Source organism: Aotus nancymaae, unplaced genomic scaffold (assembly GCF_030222135.1).
Source record: "Aotus nancymaae isolate 86718 unplaced genomic scaffold, 86718_ANA_hifiasm-v0.15.2.pri h1tg000010l, whole genome shotgun sequence".
Lineage (NCBI taxonomy): Eukaryota > Metazoa > Chordata > Mammalia > Primates > Aotidae > Aotus > Aotus nancymaae.
This window is the reverse complement of record NW_026988421.1, coordinates 54,116,966-54,133,595: the sequence shown is the minus strand read 5'-3', so window position 1 is coordinate 54,133,595 and position 16,630 is coordinate 54,116,966. Positions and strand designations below refer to the sequence as shown.

The 16,630-nt window shown below is 38.6% G+C and overlaps 1 protein-coding gene across 3 annotated transcripts in view; it reads right to left on the bottom strand.

The window, feature by feature from the left end:
• Window positions 1-16,630, bottom strand: part of ARID5B (AT-rich interaction domain 5B) — a 195,082-nt gene that overhangs the window by 25,902 nt on the left and 152,550 nt on the right. For all 3 annotated transcript variants that reach the window (XM_021675771.2, XM_064374166.1, XM_012445746.2), the window contains 3 exons: window positions 12,809-13,013; window positions 10,822-10,874; window positions 1,049-1,146 (listed from right to left, as the gene is read on the bottom strand). In XM_021675771.2, coding sequence (XP_021531446.2) covers window positions 1,049-1,146; window positions 10,822-10,874; window positions 12,809-13,013 — 356 coding nt within the window. The remainder of the gene's footprint in view (window positions 1-1,048; window positions 1,147-10,821; window positions 10,875-12,808; window positions 13,014-16,630) is intronic.

The following is a 16,630-nucleotide window of genomic DNA, read 5'->3' as shown; positions in this document are numbered from 1 at the left end:
ATGTGTTGTACTGAAAAACAATGCTATAAAGAGTAATAATTTGAACATCTATTATCAATTCTTAAAAATCCTCTGAATTACAACCCTGCCAAGTAAGGCGATCTCTTGGGAATACTTTGTGGCAATTTTTCATGGTGTACTAAACCCAACTCAATTTATTCTTACAAAAATATTCTTGTTGAACAGCCATACTAAATCTGAGTTTGGAATACAGATAAAAGTAGAATTGAATTTAAAAAAAGGCTAAGAATTGATGAGTTAAATGGTATTACCTGAGGATGTACGTATAAGACCCAAAGGGAAGTGCCAGTTATAAGAAAAGTTGGTAATGACCTAAACAAATCAAGTATGGGCTTGAGGCACAGAGGGGTAACGCATGAATCTGCTAACTGGTCTTTAACAGTATAAGTAACAGTCCTAATGCAAAGGGGAAATCCACTCCTGTGGATGCAACACAGTAGGCTAATTTTCCATTACTTCTTGTCTGCATCATCGTCCTCTTTCTGAAATAGGCTGAAACTTAGAAAACCAAGCCACACCGAGCTTGGCAAGAGGATTTCCTGGGTCTAATGCATAGCCATAGAAGAAAAATACCAAGATGAGATAAAACAACAGACTTGTTCTGGGGTAATTTCTCTTACCATAAGAAATCCTTACTTTTCAATGCTAATACTATGAGAAACACTTACTTTTCAATGTCAACCTCATAGTAACATTGCAGATTTTCCAGAAGCTAAAGGTTCTCATGTTAAGTAAGCCTAAAGAGAACATACTGAGTAATCCATGCTTGTGGGGTGGGGGAAAGGCATTGTCAGGCAGGTGGTCACATGATAGCACCAAACTAAAAGAACATCTAATTTTAGCCCCTGTAACCAGAGAAAACCATGTTCCCTAAAAATCACAAGGCGGTATGCAAAGTAAAATGCTAGAGGGAAATTTTCAGTTTCCCAAAAGATCTTTTAGACTCTTCCTCTGTCTTAACCTCGACCAGAAGCTTCTTTCAATTAATACACTTTTAACTAAGCAATTCCAAGAAATGGTTTCTTACCTTTCATAATGTCTGCGGGTACAAGTGGCAGCGCTGGTGCTCCCAGGATTACCGCCTAATTCATCATAAATATGTTTCCATTGACGGCGGGCTGTTATCTGAAAAAATGGCAATGGGAAATTCAATCTTGCATCATAAGAGATTCACAGTGCCAGGCTTCAATACATATGCAGCAGTCAGAAGAGAACAGTCTGTTCTGGAAACCCAGAAACAGAGAAGTCCAAAAGAGTATATGGGGTGATTTATGGTTTCATAGTGAGATCTTGCTTTCAGCACTTTCCTTTACAATAAAAATGGAATTCTACTTTTGGATGTATATTTTGTCATCCTAAGTGCATGTCATTTAAGACACCTCCCTGGATATTCACGTAGGTTGCCAAGGTCTCATACTGCTACCCTGTTCCTTTATGTAATTTGATAAGGCATCAAAATAAAATCAGGTTTTAGCTGCACTATATCTTAGTTCATCAGTTTAGATGAATCAACATTAACACTGATTGCCTGAGGCATGTGGAAATGGGAAATCGGGTACAGAGGTAAAAAGGAGTCTTTTCACCAAATATGTTTTTGTATCTTCTGATTTTTGAACCATGTGATATGTTGCCAATTTAAAAAATAAATAAAATTACTACACAGATTAAATTAAATGATCAGATTGGTTGTGGAATTCACAGTCATCTCAGGCTATATTTTTATGCCAGCTTCTCTAACCACCAAAACAAAACCAACATCTGAAACTGTATATGTTGCAAGCTGTTTATTTTTATTCACTTAGGTCAAGAAAATGAGATATTGATCAAATCGTATGAAAACTAACATATTCCACAGTTAAAATGCTAGCTATGTACATTATTGATTTGAGTGAACAAAAATAAACAGCTTGTAATATACTGAGCTGCACATTATGGTCTTGTTTTATTTTTTTCTTTAATTTTATTTTTGTACATAAATTAAGATTTTACAACATAACAGATGCAAAATCTGGCAAATGATTAATTTGGGGAAACCATGTCATTTACTACATCCAAGTAAGTCTAATATTTCCTTGAAATCTGGAAGACAAACAGGTTCTGAGGTCCTCGTGAACATTTCTCAACAGGGTTACGGGAAAACTCTTACTTGAATGTTAGGGGACAGGGCGTGGCAAAGGTGCCAGTGGAATTTAATACAATCAAGCAGGAGGCTTCTTTTGAAAAATACCCACAGGGCTGGGCTGCCAGCAGAGTTCACCCCAGGGCTAAAGGCAGCAATCAAAGAAAAAAAAAATTTAAAAACCTCAACTTGTAACCGGGGCTCTGTAATTGTAATCTGAGGAGGAGGAGATGGTTGGTTAAATATTATAGGGTAAATGGTACCTTTTCTATTTCAAATAAAAAAAAAGGCTTCATTTTCATAAGCCCTTCTCAAAAGGCCCAAGTAGGACCTCAAGACAATGTCAGCTGTACATTATTCAATTTCCGATGAAGCATTCTTGAACCAATTGGTTTCAGTAGTTCTCACTAGACAGAACCATCTCTTACAGCTACTAGCAGGTGTAACTGAAAATAAAATCTCCCCTATTTATAGTTTGTTTTAGATTACAAGAAATGGTTTCAACCCCCTTTCAAAAACACGTATTTTGATAATTATTTTATATTTAGTTACAATCTGCCTCCAACCTTTAAATGATACAATCTTAGGCTGATCTATTTGAGGCCCACATATCAAAAGAGAAGAAACAGGATACCTCTAAGTGCCTACACAATTCCTCAATGACCCTAGAATACCAAAGCCCCTTGAAATACACCTCCAGATTCCCCTCCTTCAGATGAGGCCTGTGGGCCCTGGAGGACACAACGGGGTTAGAAAATATCCTGTGTGTGTCCCTGCAATCACTTAAGAAACCATCACTCTGATCATCCTTGTCTCTTGTGTACACTGTATTTTATATTTTATAGAGGATTTTCACATCCATGACATCATACAATCCTCCCAGAGTCTGTAAAGCAGGTTATAGGAATCTCACTCACAGAGGAAGAGAGACTCAGAGAGGCTGCCCACTTGCGCAATGACACACAGCAGCAGAATGCCAAAACTAAGACCCATATGGTTATCTTCTGGTATCAAGAGCAGACTTCTTTTCACTGCATAAAGCAGCTTCTACATCAAAATGACCTGATGAATGCTTGTAGCAAGTTAGTAATGTAGAACTCTGGGAGCCTTTTCCTTCAAATGAGGCATGTGACTGTGGGAATCACAGTTTCTACTATGAGTCCTCAATCTTCAGCTTTGAGTCTTTCCCAATGGGGAAATCTAGCTAAGAGGACAGCATCAATCTAAGGCGGTGGGTTGAAATTAACAATGCTCTGAGGTTTTACTCTCAAAGCGTAAAGTCCACCCCAACCGCTTGTGTCTCTAGTTAGAACAGAAGTTCTATATTAAGTTCACCACTGAGTCACAAATAAGTCTCAGTTATATCAGAATCCATTCACTCACTCATCCATTAATTCACCAAAAATTTACTGGACATCACTCATTTGTTAGGCACTGTGCTAGCAAATGTTATAGCTGGGAAGCAACAATGAAAAGCAGACCCAGCACGCAAGACCACTGCATTCGAGTCGGGGATGCCCACCATAAACAAGTGAACACATTATAAATAAAATAATACATATTCTGAAAACTGATGCACAAGACAGCCAGGGATATTTTAGGGTGTGAAACCGACCATGCCTTCCTCCCCATCCTACCATCTAGACCAGGGAATGCCCTATGACACACTTGCCTATCAGAGAAAAGAAAAGACCACTTTAGGAATAGATAATGCATTATCACAAGACAGAAAAAGAATCTACCTCATACTAGGTTTGAAACTGTGGCCACAGGAAGCCAACATCAAGCACCGCTGGGCACTAATAAGCTGTGTGCAGTGGGCCAGGGGTCTGTGTCAGCCCCCTAGCACTTAGTACGTTCTGGTGTCTAAACACAGTTTTTACCAGTAAGGGTCACCTGGAGTGAAGACAGGTCTGGGCCTTAAAGGAAGTGGTTCCTCTGTTTACTGTGCTTCCACCGAATGGCCTAGATGACTTGGGTCATTTTGAGATATTGTCTTTCCATGGGAAAATCATAACATGTGCTCTTCACAACTGTTCAATACATAGGTCTCCTGGGCACACAGCTCTGCTTTTTTGGTCTGTAGATATACTTGCAATTCAAACACTGGCCATGGACTCTAGAGGAAGAAATGTCTAAATTCTCCCATTGTTCAAACCCAAGATAGGTCTCAGAGCCCAACAAGGAGAGAGAACAGGGCATGGGAGCATCTCCTGGCTTCATGTAAATCTGCCTTCTGTATTACTGTGCTCTAGTTGTGCCTAATTATGTACTTGCTTAAAGTTTTTATTCTGTTGTCCAATGTCCTCTCTGGATTTGGGGAAGCTTTAAAATTCCATCTGGAATAAAACCAACATCTGCCTCCTACTGTCTAGTACCCAGCCCTATTCGGCTGGAAAATGTGATCTAATCAAGGGGCTAGTTTGATCAACTCTCTCACTAAGCCTCAGGCCTCCTGGTTATATTCGTGTTTCAACCTGACCTTCTAGTATATTTGGTTTTTCAGGGAACAGAGAACTTCTGGCTCTTTGTTTCCTAAATAAAATAGCCAAATTCATCCACACAGTTATTTCTCTTGGACTGTGCCTCCTCTTCAAGGTCCTCAAGTAGATGACAGATTCACATCACCATCCACTACTGCTTACCATTTTCAGGCACTATGTCTGTGCAGAGGTATGGAGGTGGAAGGAAGGGATGGAGGGTGGAGTGTAAGATGGTGTCACGAAAACAAAGACATGTTACTGCTTTCAAGTGTTCATAGTTTAGTGGGAAGCGTAACTTCCTACAACTAACCATGACACAAGATGAAAAACTGCGCAGACTACACCCAAGTATAATAAACCAATCTGGTGTATGTGAGATTTAATCTCACTTTGAAGACATTTGAAAGTTATTTCTCCCTAGTGTAGGTAAGATCCAAGGGACTCTGTGAAAAGCACTCCACACCTACCATGTTCATAAAATTTTCACTGCTTATAAATATAGTGGTTTTCAAACTGTCTTTAGAGGCCAGGCACGGTGGCTCACACTTGTCATCCCAGAACTTCGGGAGGCCAAGATGGGCAGATCATCTGAGGAGGAGTTTGAGGCCAGCCTGGCCAAAATGGTGAAACTTTGCCTCTGCTAAAAATGCAAAAATTAGCCAGTCATGGTGGTAGATGCCTGTAATCCCAGCTACTCGGGAGGCTGAGGCAGGAGAATTACTGGAACCTGGGAGGCGGAGGTTGCAGTGAGCTGAGATCATGGCACTATACTCCAGCCTGGTCGACAGAGCGAGCCTCTGCCTCAAACAAAACAACAACAACAACAACAACAAACAAAATAACAACAACAAAAAATAAACTGTCTTTAGAACCCAGGTAGCATTTTAAAGGTCGCCTGAAAGTAACTCTCCATACTTCCCATCCTGGTCAAGAAGACTGGACAGGTGAGTGGAAAAGGAATCTGTCCCTTCCACAGTTTTATTTGATGAAAATATCCTGTCACTTAAAATAAAAAGTGGAAAATGACTATTTTAACTCAAGACATGCTCTCGGAGCCTTGATTTCTCTATCTTTGAGGCTGTAGGAATGAAATAATTCTGGAATTTTTGCAGCCTGGGGAGGAAATAGCTATCAGAAATCTTCTTGGACTTAAGTTCTTGCAATGGCTTAAGAATGTGTAGGAAATATGAAGTCAAGAGAAGAGTTTGCCTGAAAGCAATGTTGCCCAGGCTGTTCTGAGAAACAGCTTCTTTCTCAGGACACCTTGAGGGCGGACTGAATTCAAGGAAGATGACTTTCTTTTCCTGGTAGTACTCCAGGAACTGGAGCCTTTCAAACTACATGACATCATCTTTGGCCTGGAGAATTTTGAATTTAAGCAAGAGGCTTTGCCTGTCCAGAAAACTAGGGTTATATTCAAAGGATGTCTTAAAAATGACGTCAAAGCCAGAATTTGATGTCAAAGCCTAATCCTTTCAGCAAGGAAAGTGACTTCTTTCAGATGAAAAATAATGGCCCTGTCTCACTGGTGGGAAGAGAAAGGGTTGCTAACCGACTTTCTTAGAAGGCACCACTGTGTTATCACCCTGTGCCTCGAGGATAAGATGTACTCAAGACCCATTTTCCTACTCTACCTTCTCTCCAAATATTGCCTCTGGCTTGCCATCAAATGGTTAGCCAAATGGAAATCACTTAGCAAACCACCGCCATATGCTGCATCCTGGTAATACCCCAAGCTACTCTTCCAGCATTAATTGCTTCACCAGACACTGAAGTGAAGGCCTCTTTAGTTCATCAGCAAAGATTTATACAGCTCTGCCTCTTCAATTGTAGGTGATCCAAATTCCAATGTTTAGAAGGAAAAGCTGGGTATACTACAAAGGAAGGGTCCTCATTGTCAATTAATCAAAATGCCAGAACACTGTTTTGTAGGAAATCAAATCCATTCAATATGTTTATGCTCTCTCAATCTAAGGATGAAGAGACACTCTATACATTTCCAGCAAAGGCAGAAGAGGCTGAGAGAATTGCATATAGCTATTAGTCAAATGCTATAAAGGCTTACAATGAAACTTCTGTTCCTCTTTTTTTTTTTTTAAATTCAATTTGATGGTTGTGGAGGACTGAAATGAAATAATCCATAATCCTCAATTCAAACCAGAAGGTTTGGAATAGTTTATAACCACAAACAAAAACAAGCCAATTAAGATGGCCTCTTTTTATAACCAGAAGGGATTCCAGGGAGATGTCTTCATCCAATCACAAGTGAACCATAGAAGCAATACATCTACAACTTTTATACTTGCAGTTTTTTTACTATTATTGAATATTTACATTATGACTACTTCTTGGCTCATCTCCTGAATTCACACATTTTGTTCTCAAGAATCAGATAAAAGTCTCAGCTAGTAATTAGTACATCTGGCAAAGCTCCTGTTAGGTACAAAGAACGGTCTAAAAGATGCTACAAATGAAGGCAGGTTATTCGATTAGAGATTGCTAGGAATGGAAAGCACAAAGAATAATCATTTATACATCTCTTTCAGTGATGCTACAGAGAGTGAGACAATTGTGCACCAAATCCTCAGCAAGTCAGAATTTGAAGAAAGCCATGATGATCCCTTGCAATTCATTTCATCTCCGAGTGCCTCAGTTTTCTCACTTGTAAAATGAGGCTATGAACTGGGGCACAGCAGGAATCTTTTTTTTTTGCACAAAGGCCAATTTGAGAAAAATTAAAACATGAGAGTATTACAGTTCTACACTTCCCCTCATTAAAAATAAAAATAGTTTACTGAGTTCCAACTTAGACTACCATTTCACCAAATGCAAAAATACTTGTCAGAAACTGCCGCTCTTGAGCCGAGGAACTATGAATATTCTAGCCTGTTTCTGTAGTAATAGCATGAAGAAAAAATCTTTGATACTTGACTTACATAGGGGTCACATTCTGAAGCTCAGAGCCATGGGAAACACTTGGCTAAGTGTCATAAATCGCTGTTGTCACTGGATTTGAATTAACATCACCTGGGCAGCCTAAAAGAAATGAATTCTCTGCTTCTCAGTCCTAGACCCCACCACAGAGTTTATATATTGGGTGGGGGTCTAACCAATCACTTAAAGTTCCCCACTAAAAACATGAGCCCTATTCTTGAGTAGCTTTTAGGAGCCACTGATCTAGAAGACTCTAAGATCTCTTTCGAGTTCTAAATGACTACAAGTCTACACTCATTTCTGATACCAAATCATGTCAAAGGTAAGTGTCCTCTAGTAACTCTGTGATGACAACTTAAGCCTTCAGACTTTGGATATTATCTGTGCATCTCTTGGACTGGCTTCAAAATTCAATGCTCATTGAACATCTCACAGTTTTATTAGTCAAAACATGCCAAGAGAAAAATGTACTCTGTACTTATAGGAGGTTCAGAAGCTTAAATGTAGAATGGTGGTGGCAAACTTAAGTATCTGCAGGGCCAATCTATAGCATGAAACATTAAAACAAAAAAAAAAAGAAAGAAAAAGGAAAAAGGAAGAAGGAAGGAAGGAAAGGAGGTAGGGATGAAGCAGAAATTCTTTTAAAATTCTGTTCATAACCAGATGAAGCAGATGCCAATTTGATCTTCCATATTCCCCAACCCTAGAGAAGGGGATCAGAATATACCACCCCTAAATTATGCCATGTTGGCATAAAGATTATTTTGAGATGAGGCAACAGCGAATCAACAGATGCAGGAAGAGTTCTATGCCTTACCCTTATCTGCCTATCTGCCTAAAAGGAGGGCATAAATTTCCCATTGAGAAGACACCCACAGAATACCAGAAAGAGGAGCAACTCTTATCACCAGAGATGGGGAGTTGAAAACTTTCCATAGTTCCTGCAGCCTAATGAATAACTTTGGAGCCTGGCATGGGAGAGCATAGCACCCAGGGGCCCAGCATTAAGGGACCTAGCATCTGAAGGCCTAACATCAGGGACCTGGCATGGAAGACCCTCCTCACTTGTCCATCTTCTCTCCATTCTTCTATCTTAAAACTTCCCTTCAGGGCCACATGTCCCAGGCACCTCGTCACTCTATTTTATGTTATTCAAACTCTCTATGCTCAACTTCACTCTACCTCCACATAGTTTCCCTTATTTGATTCATTCTCTCTTTGTGGAAGACATAATTGATCATTCATGTCTACATTCTATCCATTCTCCAGAATTCTCCCCAAATGGCCTCAGAGCCATCAAGCCTTCCTTCTCTCATTCCACGTGAGTAAGTACTTGGCCTGTGGAGGACAGTAATCTTTTTCCACCTTGTTTGATCATTATTGCCTCTCTTGGATGGTAAGCAACTTAAGGATTGAAATTGAAATCACCGGCCTTACTGAAACCTTGCATCTAACAGTGTCTAAAACAATGCCTTGAACACATAAGGTACTCAGTAAATATGTGGTCAGGTGTTTTGCTGATTGTGTAGTCATCCATTCATCCAACAAAAGGATAAATGCTGTTTATTCAAAGAGTACTGAGAATGCCCTGACATTTATCAGAAGTTTCTTGCTGTATATTCTACATCAATTTGCTGTTGCAGGGAAAAAAAATCTTTGTGAAGATACAAAAGCAGGAAAAACTGATTCTGTGAAATTGTTGGCACTCTCCTTATCAGTGAATAACAAAAAGTTCCTGAGTGTGAAAAGACATTTAATAATATTGTTCAACATCATATAACTATCTTCAGTCATAGTTCATATAAAAATGTGTATTCCTATTCTAAACATTAAAAGCTAGACTAAAAAGTCTAGCATATGGGGTTGACGTCTATGTTTTTGAGACTAACCCTGAATAAGTTACCATTTTTTTTTTTTATATGAATGAGGACTATAATTAGCTCAAGATTTTGTAAAAAAAACTATGAGCTACAGTGGCAGGGTATCCATATCCTGATCCTGTCAACAGACTCAACTAAATGAAAAATTACAATTTTTACATCGGGCACTTGATAAAATAAATATTTGAAGTAAATTCATGTATATGAAATGTACATTTTATATGTAATCCATGTGACTGTATTTCTTTATAAACACGTGTACATATCGCATATATTAAACATATTACAAGTACATATTATTCATATCAAAGAATTTTGTCAGAATTCATAGCAGATAGCTCAACAGTAAATACCAGATTATCTGAATCACATAATACTTGTCATCTTTCTCCATTCTAAGCCCCTGACATTAAACCATTTTATTAGTTTGTGGAACAATATGCTTTATCTGGCAAGAAACACTGGTTATTACGTTTGGGCTAAAAGGAATTTCATTTTCTTGACTTTGTGTGTCTTATTGTCATTTTACTATGGTACAGAGATATCCCAGATTACTTCTTAGGGAATGAAAAAATAATTTCTTATTCAATTGCAGAAGAAACTACACAACTTAATCTGATCATTGTGTGGGGGAGAAAATATTCCCAGTGACGACATCTTCCTATGTCAATTGATTTTATTACAAATGTCATCTCTGTGGGCTACATTAATGCAGCTCTTTCTTCTTACTTCAAGATTTTAATCTCAGTTTGTTTCTCTAACGTTTCATTGGTTCAAAATACATGCTGTAAAAATCCATGGCCATCAAATTTTCCTGTGGGCTAAAAATAACCCATTGCTGTCAGTTAGAATTAGCTGATAAAGAGTGTCAGAGCCTGTTCTGAATAAGTTTGATAACTTCCTGTTTATGCAGCACTGACCCTTGTCTAATAAAGCTTCTTTGCCCTAGAATGAGAGAGATTCTGCTGCATTCTATTCCTTAATGGCCAATACTGATTACTTTTGAAAGCCTTTAATACGTTTCCCATATTAGACATGAACAGATGTCAGGTATGTTGCCAAGGGAAATTTCTTTTATGCAATCTTGGCTTGTTGTACAATAATAGCCCTTTCTCAACATGGGAAAAAATTACAGACCCAACTAATTTCCCTGACAGGGGAGAGTTACATATGTTTTCCACTTGTAGTTTTTACAAGTTTACAATTTTGCCAAACCTGGAACTAATTGGGACTGTTTCCAAAGTGGCCCAATAAACCCCCAAAAGTACAGAGACATTTGAAAAGGCAGTCAATGATGGTTTGCCCTTGCATTTTCTCCATTTTGGTCAGAGAGGGGAAAAGTTAGATTGCAAAATTATTTCATTTAAGTTGCTTAAACACTTACTGTTTCATATCCTCCCAGTTTTTGAGCAGCTTGAAACATAGTCCAAAGGTTAACTGTTAGAGGGACAATAAGTATTTAGATAAGCATTGCATTAACATATTTCCAAGAAATGTCAATTAAAACATTTTGTTGTTTTTTTTTTTTCAATGAGAAAGAGAAAAAAAGAAATACTAACATACCCCAGAGAGCTAAGTTCTTAGGAAATAATTTGCCCAAAGGGCATTCAACAACAGAATCTATAATTACCACTTAAAACATTTCTTAAGACACACTCATAAAGCTACAAAAATGGTTCTACTTTTAGGGTAAAAGACAACAGAGTTTTTAGTCCTACTGTCATCAGCAGAGCAAGAGAAGCTAAATTAGGTGCCTTTGGGAAAAAACATGGGCTTTCAAAATGGGGGTTGGTCTTGTTAAACCCTTAGAAAGAAGCCATTGATTAAAGTGTAATATATAAAGCTTCTCTCAGATAAGAACTCTCCATAATCAATAAATAACAGCCACTTTAATATATGATTACCTTCTTAATAGAATGTGTGATGGCAGCACTATATTAAAGGCTCATACGATATTTCACCAACATGTGGTAGCTTGCAGTGAGTAGGAAAACAAATATTTCACATGGAAGCCACAGTGATACAACAGATAAAAGGGAAAGTTCATTCAGAGAGGAACTGAGTCATGAATCCACTTAGTCCCCTAACTGGCCTGTGTCATGTTGCAAATACTTATTTTTTCAAACAGATTTCTCTTTGCAGAGTTTGCGTATGTTTATGCTGTTAAACAACTATGCCAAACTGCTAGCAACCCTGTTCATTTATACCAAATACCATGGAATGGGACTGCTATGGATTTGATTCTTTTACAAGAGGGGAAAATTGAACCTCAAGTGATTCCTTGGTAAAGGAAATGAAGAATAAAATGATTTTTTTTAAAGGCTCTTTGACACAACATGTTCGCAAAGCCTCATTGAACCTTGCACTATTTCAGAGCTATCAAGAGCCCTGCCTCGGCCTTGATTTAATCTGAACCAATGCATAATGCAACAAAGCTGTTCATAGTACATTAATTTTACTTCTATTTCAAGCAACCAGTTTTCAGACAAACATTGTAATCATTCGTAGTTATATAAGTTTATAATGGCTGTGAGTGTTCTCTTGCAATCAGTGCCAATTGCTATTAGGTATGTAAATTGTTATGTAAAACACACAGGTTTGACATTCTTCATCAAAATGACACATGGTTTCAATCTAGGAAGATACGTTTGGAGAAAACAGTATTTCAAGACAGAGGCTCATCGCTTTGTGCACCACTAAATCCAGACAGAGGCAAAATATATATTCAGTTGCAAAATCAAGGCAGGATCTGGATTTCTTCTCTTTTGATTTGGAATTCTGCTTGGCTATGAGTTTCCTGTTCTCCTTACAAATATACAATGACACTTACATTTAAATGTACATGTCAGAGTAATTCAAAATTAAGCCCTCTGTTCCAATCTATGTATTTCTTATTTTTTCTGAAGTTAGATTTTTGTTATCTTTAACAAATTTGGGGCTTAGGAAATGTGTTTTCTCTTTGTGGTTGTTTTGTCCATCTTTCAATGTCCTCCTTTTAAAGGCTGTTTTTTTTCACAGGCAACATCTGTGCCTGATAAAGCTACGTCATATTATTATCTCACAAGAAAGGCGTCACAGACACTCAAGACTGACAAAACAGAAAATGAGAAACTTTCAACATGTCTATTTCCAGTCATAATCAGTGGATTCAAGCCTATAAATATCTCACTGCAACTGTCCCAGAAGGGAACAATGTAGCGGAAAAAGGCAGGGAAAAAATTCTTGGCTTGGAACATTTGTGGATTTAGTATAAACAGAGAGCACTATCCCCCGATTAGGATTTCAACATAATCCTGAGTCAAAATTATTTTTTCCAATTCAAAGAATCTGAGCAGCTCTGATAATTCAGAAACGAAAACAAGTATACTCACTCTGTTTAAAACCTAAATAGGGTATTCGTTCTATCGGCGTTTTCCTTTCTTTCATGTATTTATAAAGTGCCACCAAGAAAGCTTGTTCATCTGCCCTGCACTCTTCACCAATGGCAACCTTTGGTTTTTCTTCATTTGAGACTTTTTTACAGTTATTATGGTTATTCTTCGGCTTGGTCAAGGCTGACCTAGCCTCACATTTCACCTGAAAAAGGGAAAATATGCCATATCAGACCAGGCACAGCCCTGGGATCCTTACTAAGACATAGCTAGTGACAGAGCCAGTGACACTTTTCAGCGAGTGCTAAGGGTGAACCAGTAAATTATCCCCGCTTTTAATAACTTTTCAGAGGCATCACTGAAGATGAATTGTCTGAGGCCAGGGGATGGCAAATTTCAAGGGTCACATAGTAAATATTGTAGGCTTCTGGGTCATACATACAGTCTCTGTTGCAACTACTCAACTCTAGTAGGACAGCAGGCGTAAGCAATATGTTAACGAATGGGTATGGCTGTGTTCCAATAAAACTTTATTGACAGAAATAGCCAGCTGGTGGGCCACAGTTTGCCAAACTATGCCAGCTTCTTTTAGACTCCTGACAAGTACCTTGATGTGAAATGAGAGATAGGCTTTGCATCTGGTAGAAACATTCTTCTGTCTCTTTATATTAATACATTTTATTTTCTTAAGGAGAAGCATCCGTTAATGTCCTTGAACAAACCCTGCCTCCTAAACAAATAGTACCAGATTTTATACTTTGCATCAAAACGGTTTACTACTCTGTAGTAAACCATTCTTGTTGCTATTCTCTCCAGCAACCTAGAAAAACAAGTCAATACCAGCAGATGCTGGCATCAGCAATACCAGCAAGGCCTCTGCTGTTTGCCACCCATGGGTGATGCCACGGTACACCCTCTCAGTACGAAACAAAAGATCTCACTGTTTAATGAGGGCTTCTTGCTTTATCAGTCAGCTCTAAGAGTAAGATGTTAACTTGCCACAAAGGAAGAGTAGAGGTCAGCTAAAAACCCAGGAAGAGTGAGTATAAAGCTCCATAATTAAAAAATAAAAGGCGGTAAAGGCTCCAGATGTTCTTCCTTCCACACTGTAGGCAGATAGGGAACTTGGCATATCGAGCGGCTAACCTAATGTTCCCTCCTCACTGCCATGTTCTACAAGAGGTCTTTGATGGTTGTTAAATATAACACTAAGTTGCTGAGCTATTTTAATTGTAAAAGGGGGAAGTACAAAGGGTCAGACTCTGAGTTCAAATGCGCCCATGGGGAATGTGTACGTTCCAATATTCTTTACATCTCCATAACTGACATCGGGAGAGAAGAGGGCGAGCGCTGGGGAAATGTTATGAACAAAAATGTCCCACGTATTCTACAACGCTGTCCATTTCAGGATTTTGAACCCTTTTTCTTTCCCTGCAGATCCTCATTCCTAAGCATTAAGAAAAAGACTATGCTTATTTAGTAAAGGAAAGTGCATTCTCTGCAAGAGTTTTCTTTATTGCTTATTCTCTCAAGTGAACACACAGAGTTTAGTATCTTTTGACTGGTCCTGCAAAGATAATACTTCCTATGAAACTGATTCAATGGGGCTTCTAGATAAGATTTTAATTTTTAAGGGGCTGTGGCAATGGGGACTAAATTTTTCCATGTAGATTTTGTGCTCTGTAACATTATATTAAGGCAAATATCCTGTGAAACTTTTATGTTGTCATCATTTTTCACTGCCAAATTTTAGGCTGTTGGATCTAAAGTTCTGGTGAAATCTATCATTTATATGGCTTGTTGAAATCATAACATCACTCCAGTTTTAATCTGTATTGCCTCCCACCCCTTTCTGAGTGTTTCCTGGGCAGCCAGGCTCTATTCTCAATGTGTTTATGTTTTATTTCATACTCACAACCTGAATGAGGTATTTATGATTTTCATATTAGAAATGAGGAAATGGAGGCAGACGGGATGAGCAGCATGGACAAGATCACAAGATCATACCCTAGTTAGTAAGTGGGAAGTCTGAAATTTAAGCTCAGGCAGCCTTCCTTTAGGGCTTGTGGTTTTAAACATTATACTTTTCTGACATTCTTCATACAAATATTAAATTGGTAATCAAAACAGACTTCCCAATTAAAAAGCCAATATGATTACAAGGCATTACAAAACCTACTACTTAGAAATGTGGTTTATCAAATGAAAAGTAGAAGACAAATCTAGGGGGTTTCCAATGTGTCAAGGAGCTCCATTCTTTCTATTGTATAATGAGCAAAGGGGAGGGAAATCAGTTTTCCATTGAGTTCCTACAATGAGCTAGGAATGGTGCTGTGGGCGTCACATGCTCTACCTTAATGTTCCTAAGAATTGTCAAAAGGAGATATTTAGCCACATTTTACAGTTGAGGAACCTAGAGTTCAGTGAGGTCATGTATGGCTTGGAAGAGGCAGACCTCTGGGTTTAGAACTCAGTTCTGCCCCGCTCCAAACCCCAATCTTATAACATAAAAGAGTAGATCTCTCAGGTTTGTGTATAAAATGAACTGAGTCTTAAATTTGCAGTGATAATGGGCCAACTATATTATTAGGTCAGAAGCACCACTGTTAAAAGGAGAATGAGGCTTGAACTCCTTGGTGTCTAGAGAGCTGCTTACCCCTCTTCCTCATCTGTGTAGAAACATTCAGAAACAGAAGGAAGACACAGAGGGGTGCATGAACCAGGTCCAGAGTAACCCAGACTCCGTGCTTCATAGCAAAGGCTCCAAGTGAAGCCAAACTGCCACCTGCTGAACTCCATCCTGAATCTCGGTGGGCTGCCCGCATGCTGCTCCAGGGGAGTCCAGGTACTTGGTAAGAAGTGATCAAGAGAACAGAGCCTTCTTTTCTTGCTCTAGCTTGATACATTTTTTTTTCCAGTTAACATAAATGAGCTCTTTAGGGTATTATTCTGTTTCTGGGTAGGACTAAATCAAGTTCCTTTCTATATGTTTTTTTTAACCCAAAGCATTCTCAGTATTTCAATCTATTGAATCATTACAGTGCAGGTGGTAGTGGCAAGGAAAGCAGTCTTCAGGTTGGCCTAAGAAAGCCCAACCTTTTGATCATGACAGTTAATTACTAGATCTGTTTTTCCTGACCTGAACACCATATATCTGTTGAGTACACTAAGGGCTTTGGGGTTTCCAAAATGATTGAGGAGGTGCTAATGAAATAATCAACATTTAACATTTTCCATGAACCAACACCTGTTTGATATTAACCACATCCTTCCAGGGGATTGAGTTATAACTAATCCAGCCTTCAACTGGGACAATAAGATGTGCTGAACCAGCAATATAAAAGATAGAGTTCTCATCTTGGTTTGGTTGCTACCTTGCTAGGTGACCCTCAGTTTCTTTCTTACTAAAGCAAGAATGATAATCCCTAGGAATAGTTCTGAAGACCACATGAGAGGAAAAATATTGAAATAATGAAAGCATCCTATTTGTGAAATATCAAAACTGTGTTTATCATCTAAATGAACACACTGCCCACCACAGTTCTGTTTTTGTGTTCCTTTTAGAATATAAACCACCTGTTACACACTTCTGCCCTTCAGAAAAATGCTTACAGGATATAAAAAATCATTTGCCATCTATCAATGTAGGCCTTTTATTAGGGTGCTATGCCAAGAAGATTTCTCTGGTATAGATCGCTCTATGAAAGGCCTGGGCCTCAGGTCGCTGCTTTAAGATGATTCCAGAAAAAAAATTGCAGGATTTGGGCTGAACACAGTCACGGTATCTTCAAAGAGTTGGTAGTTTCCTCTCCACATGACACT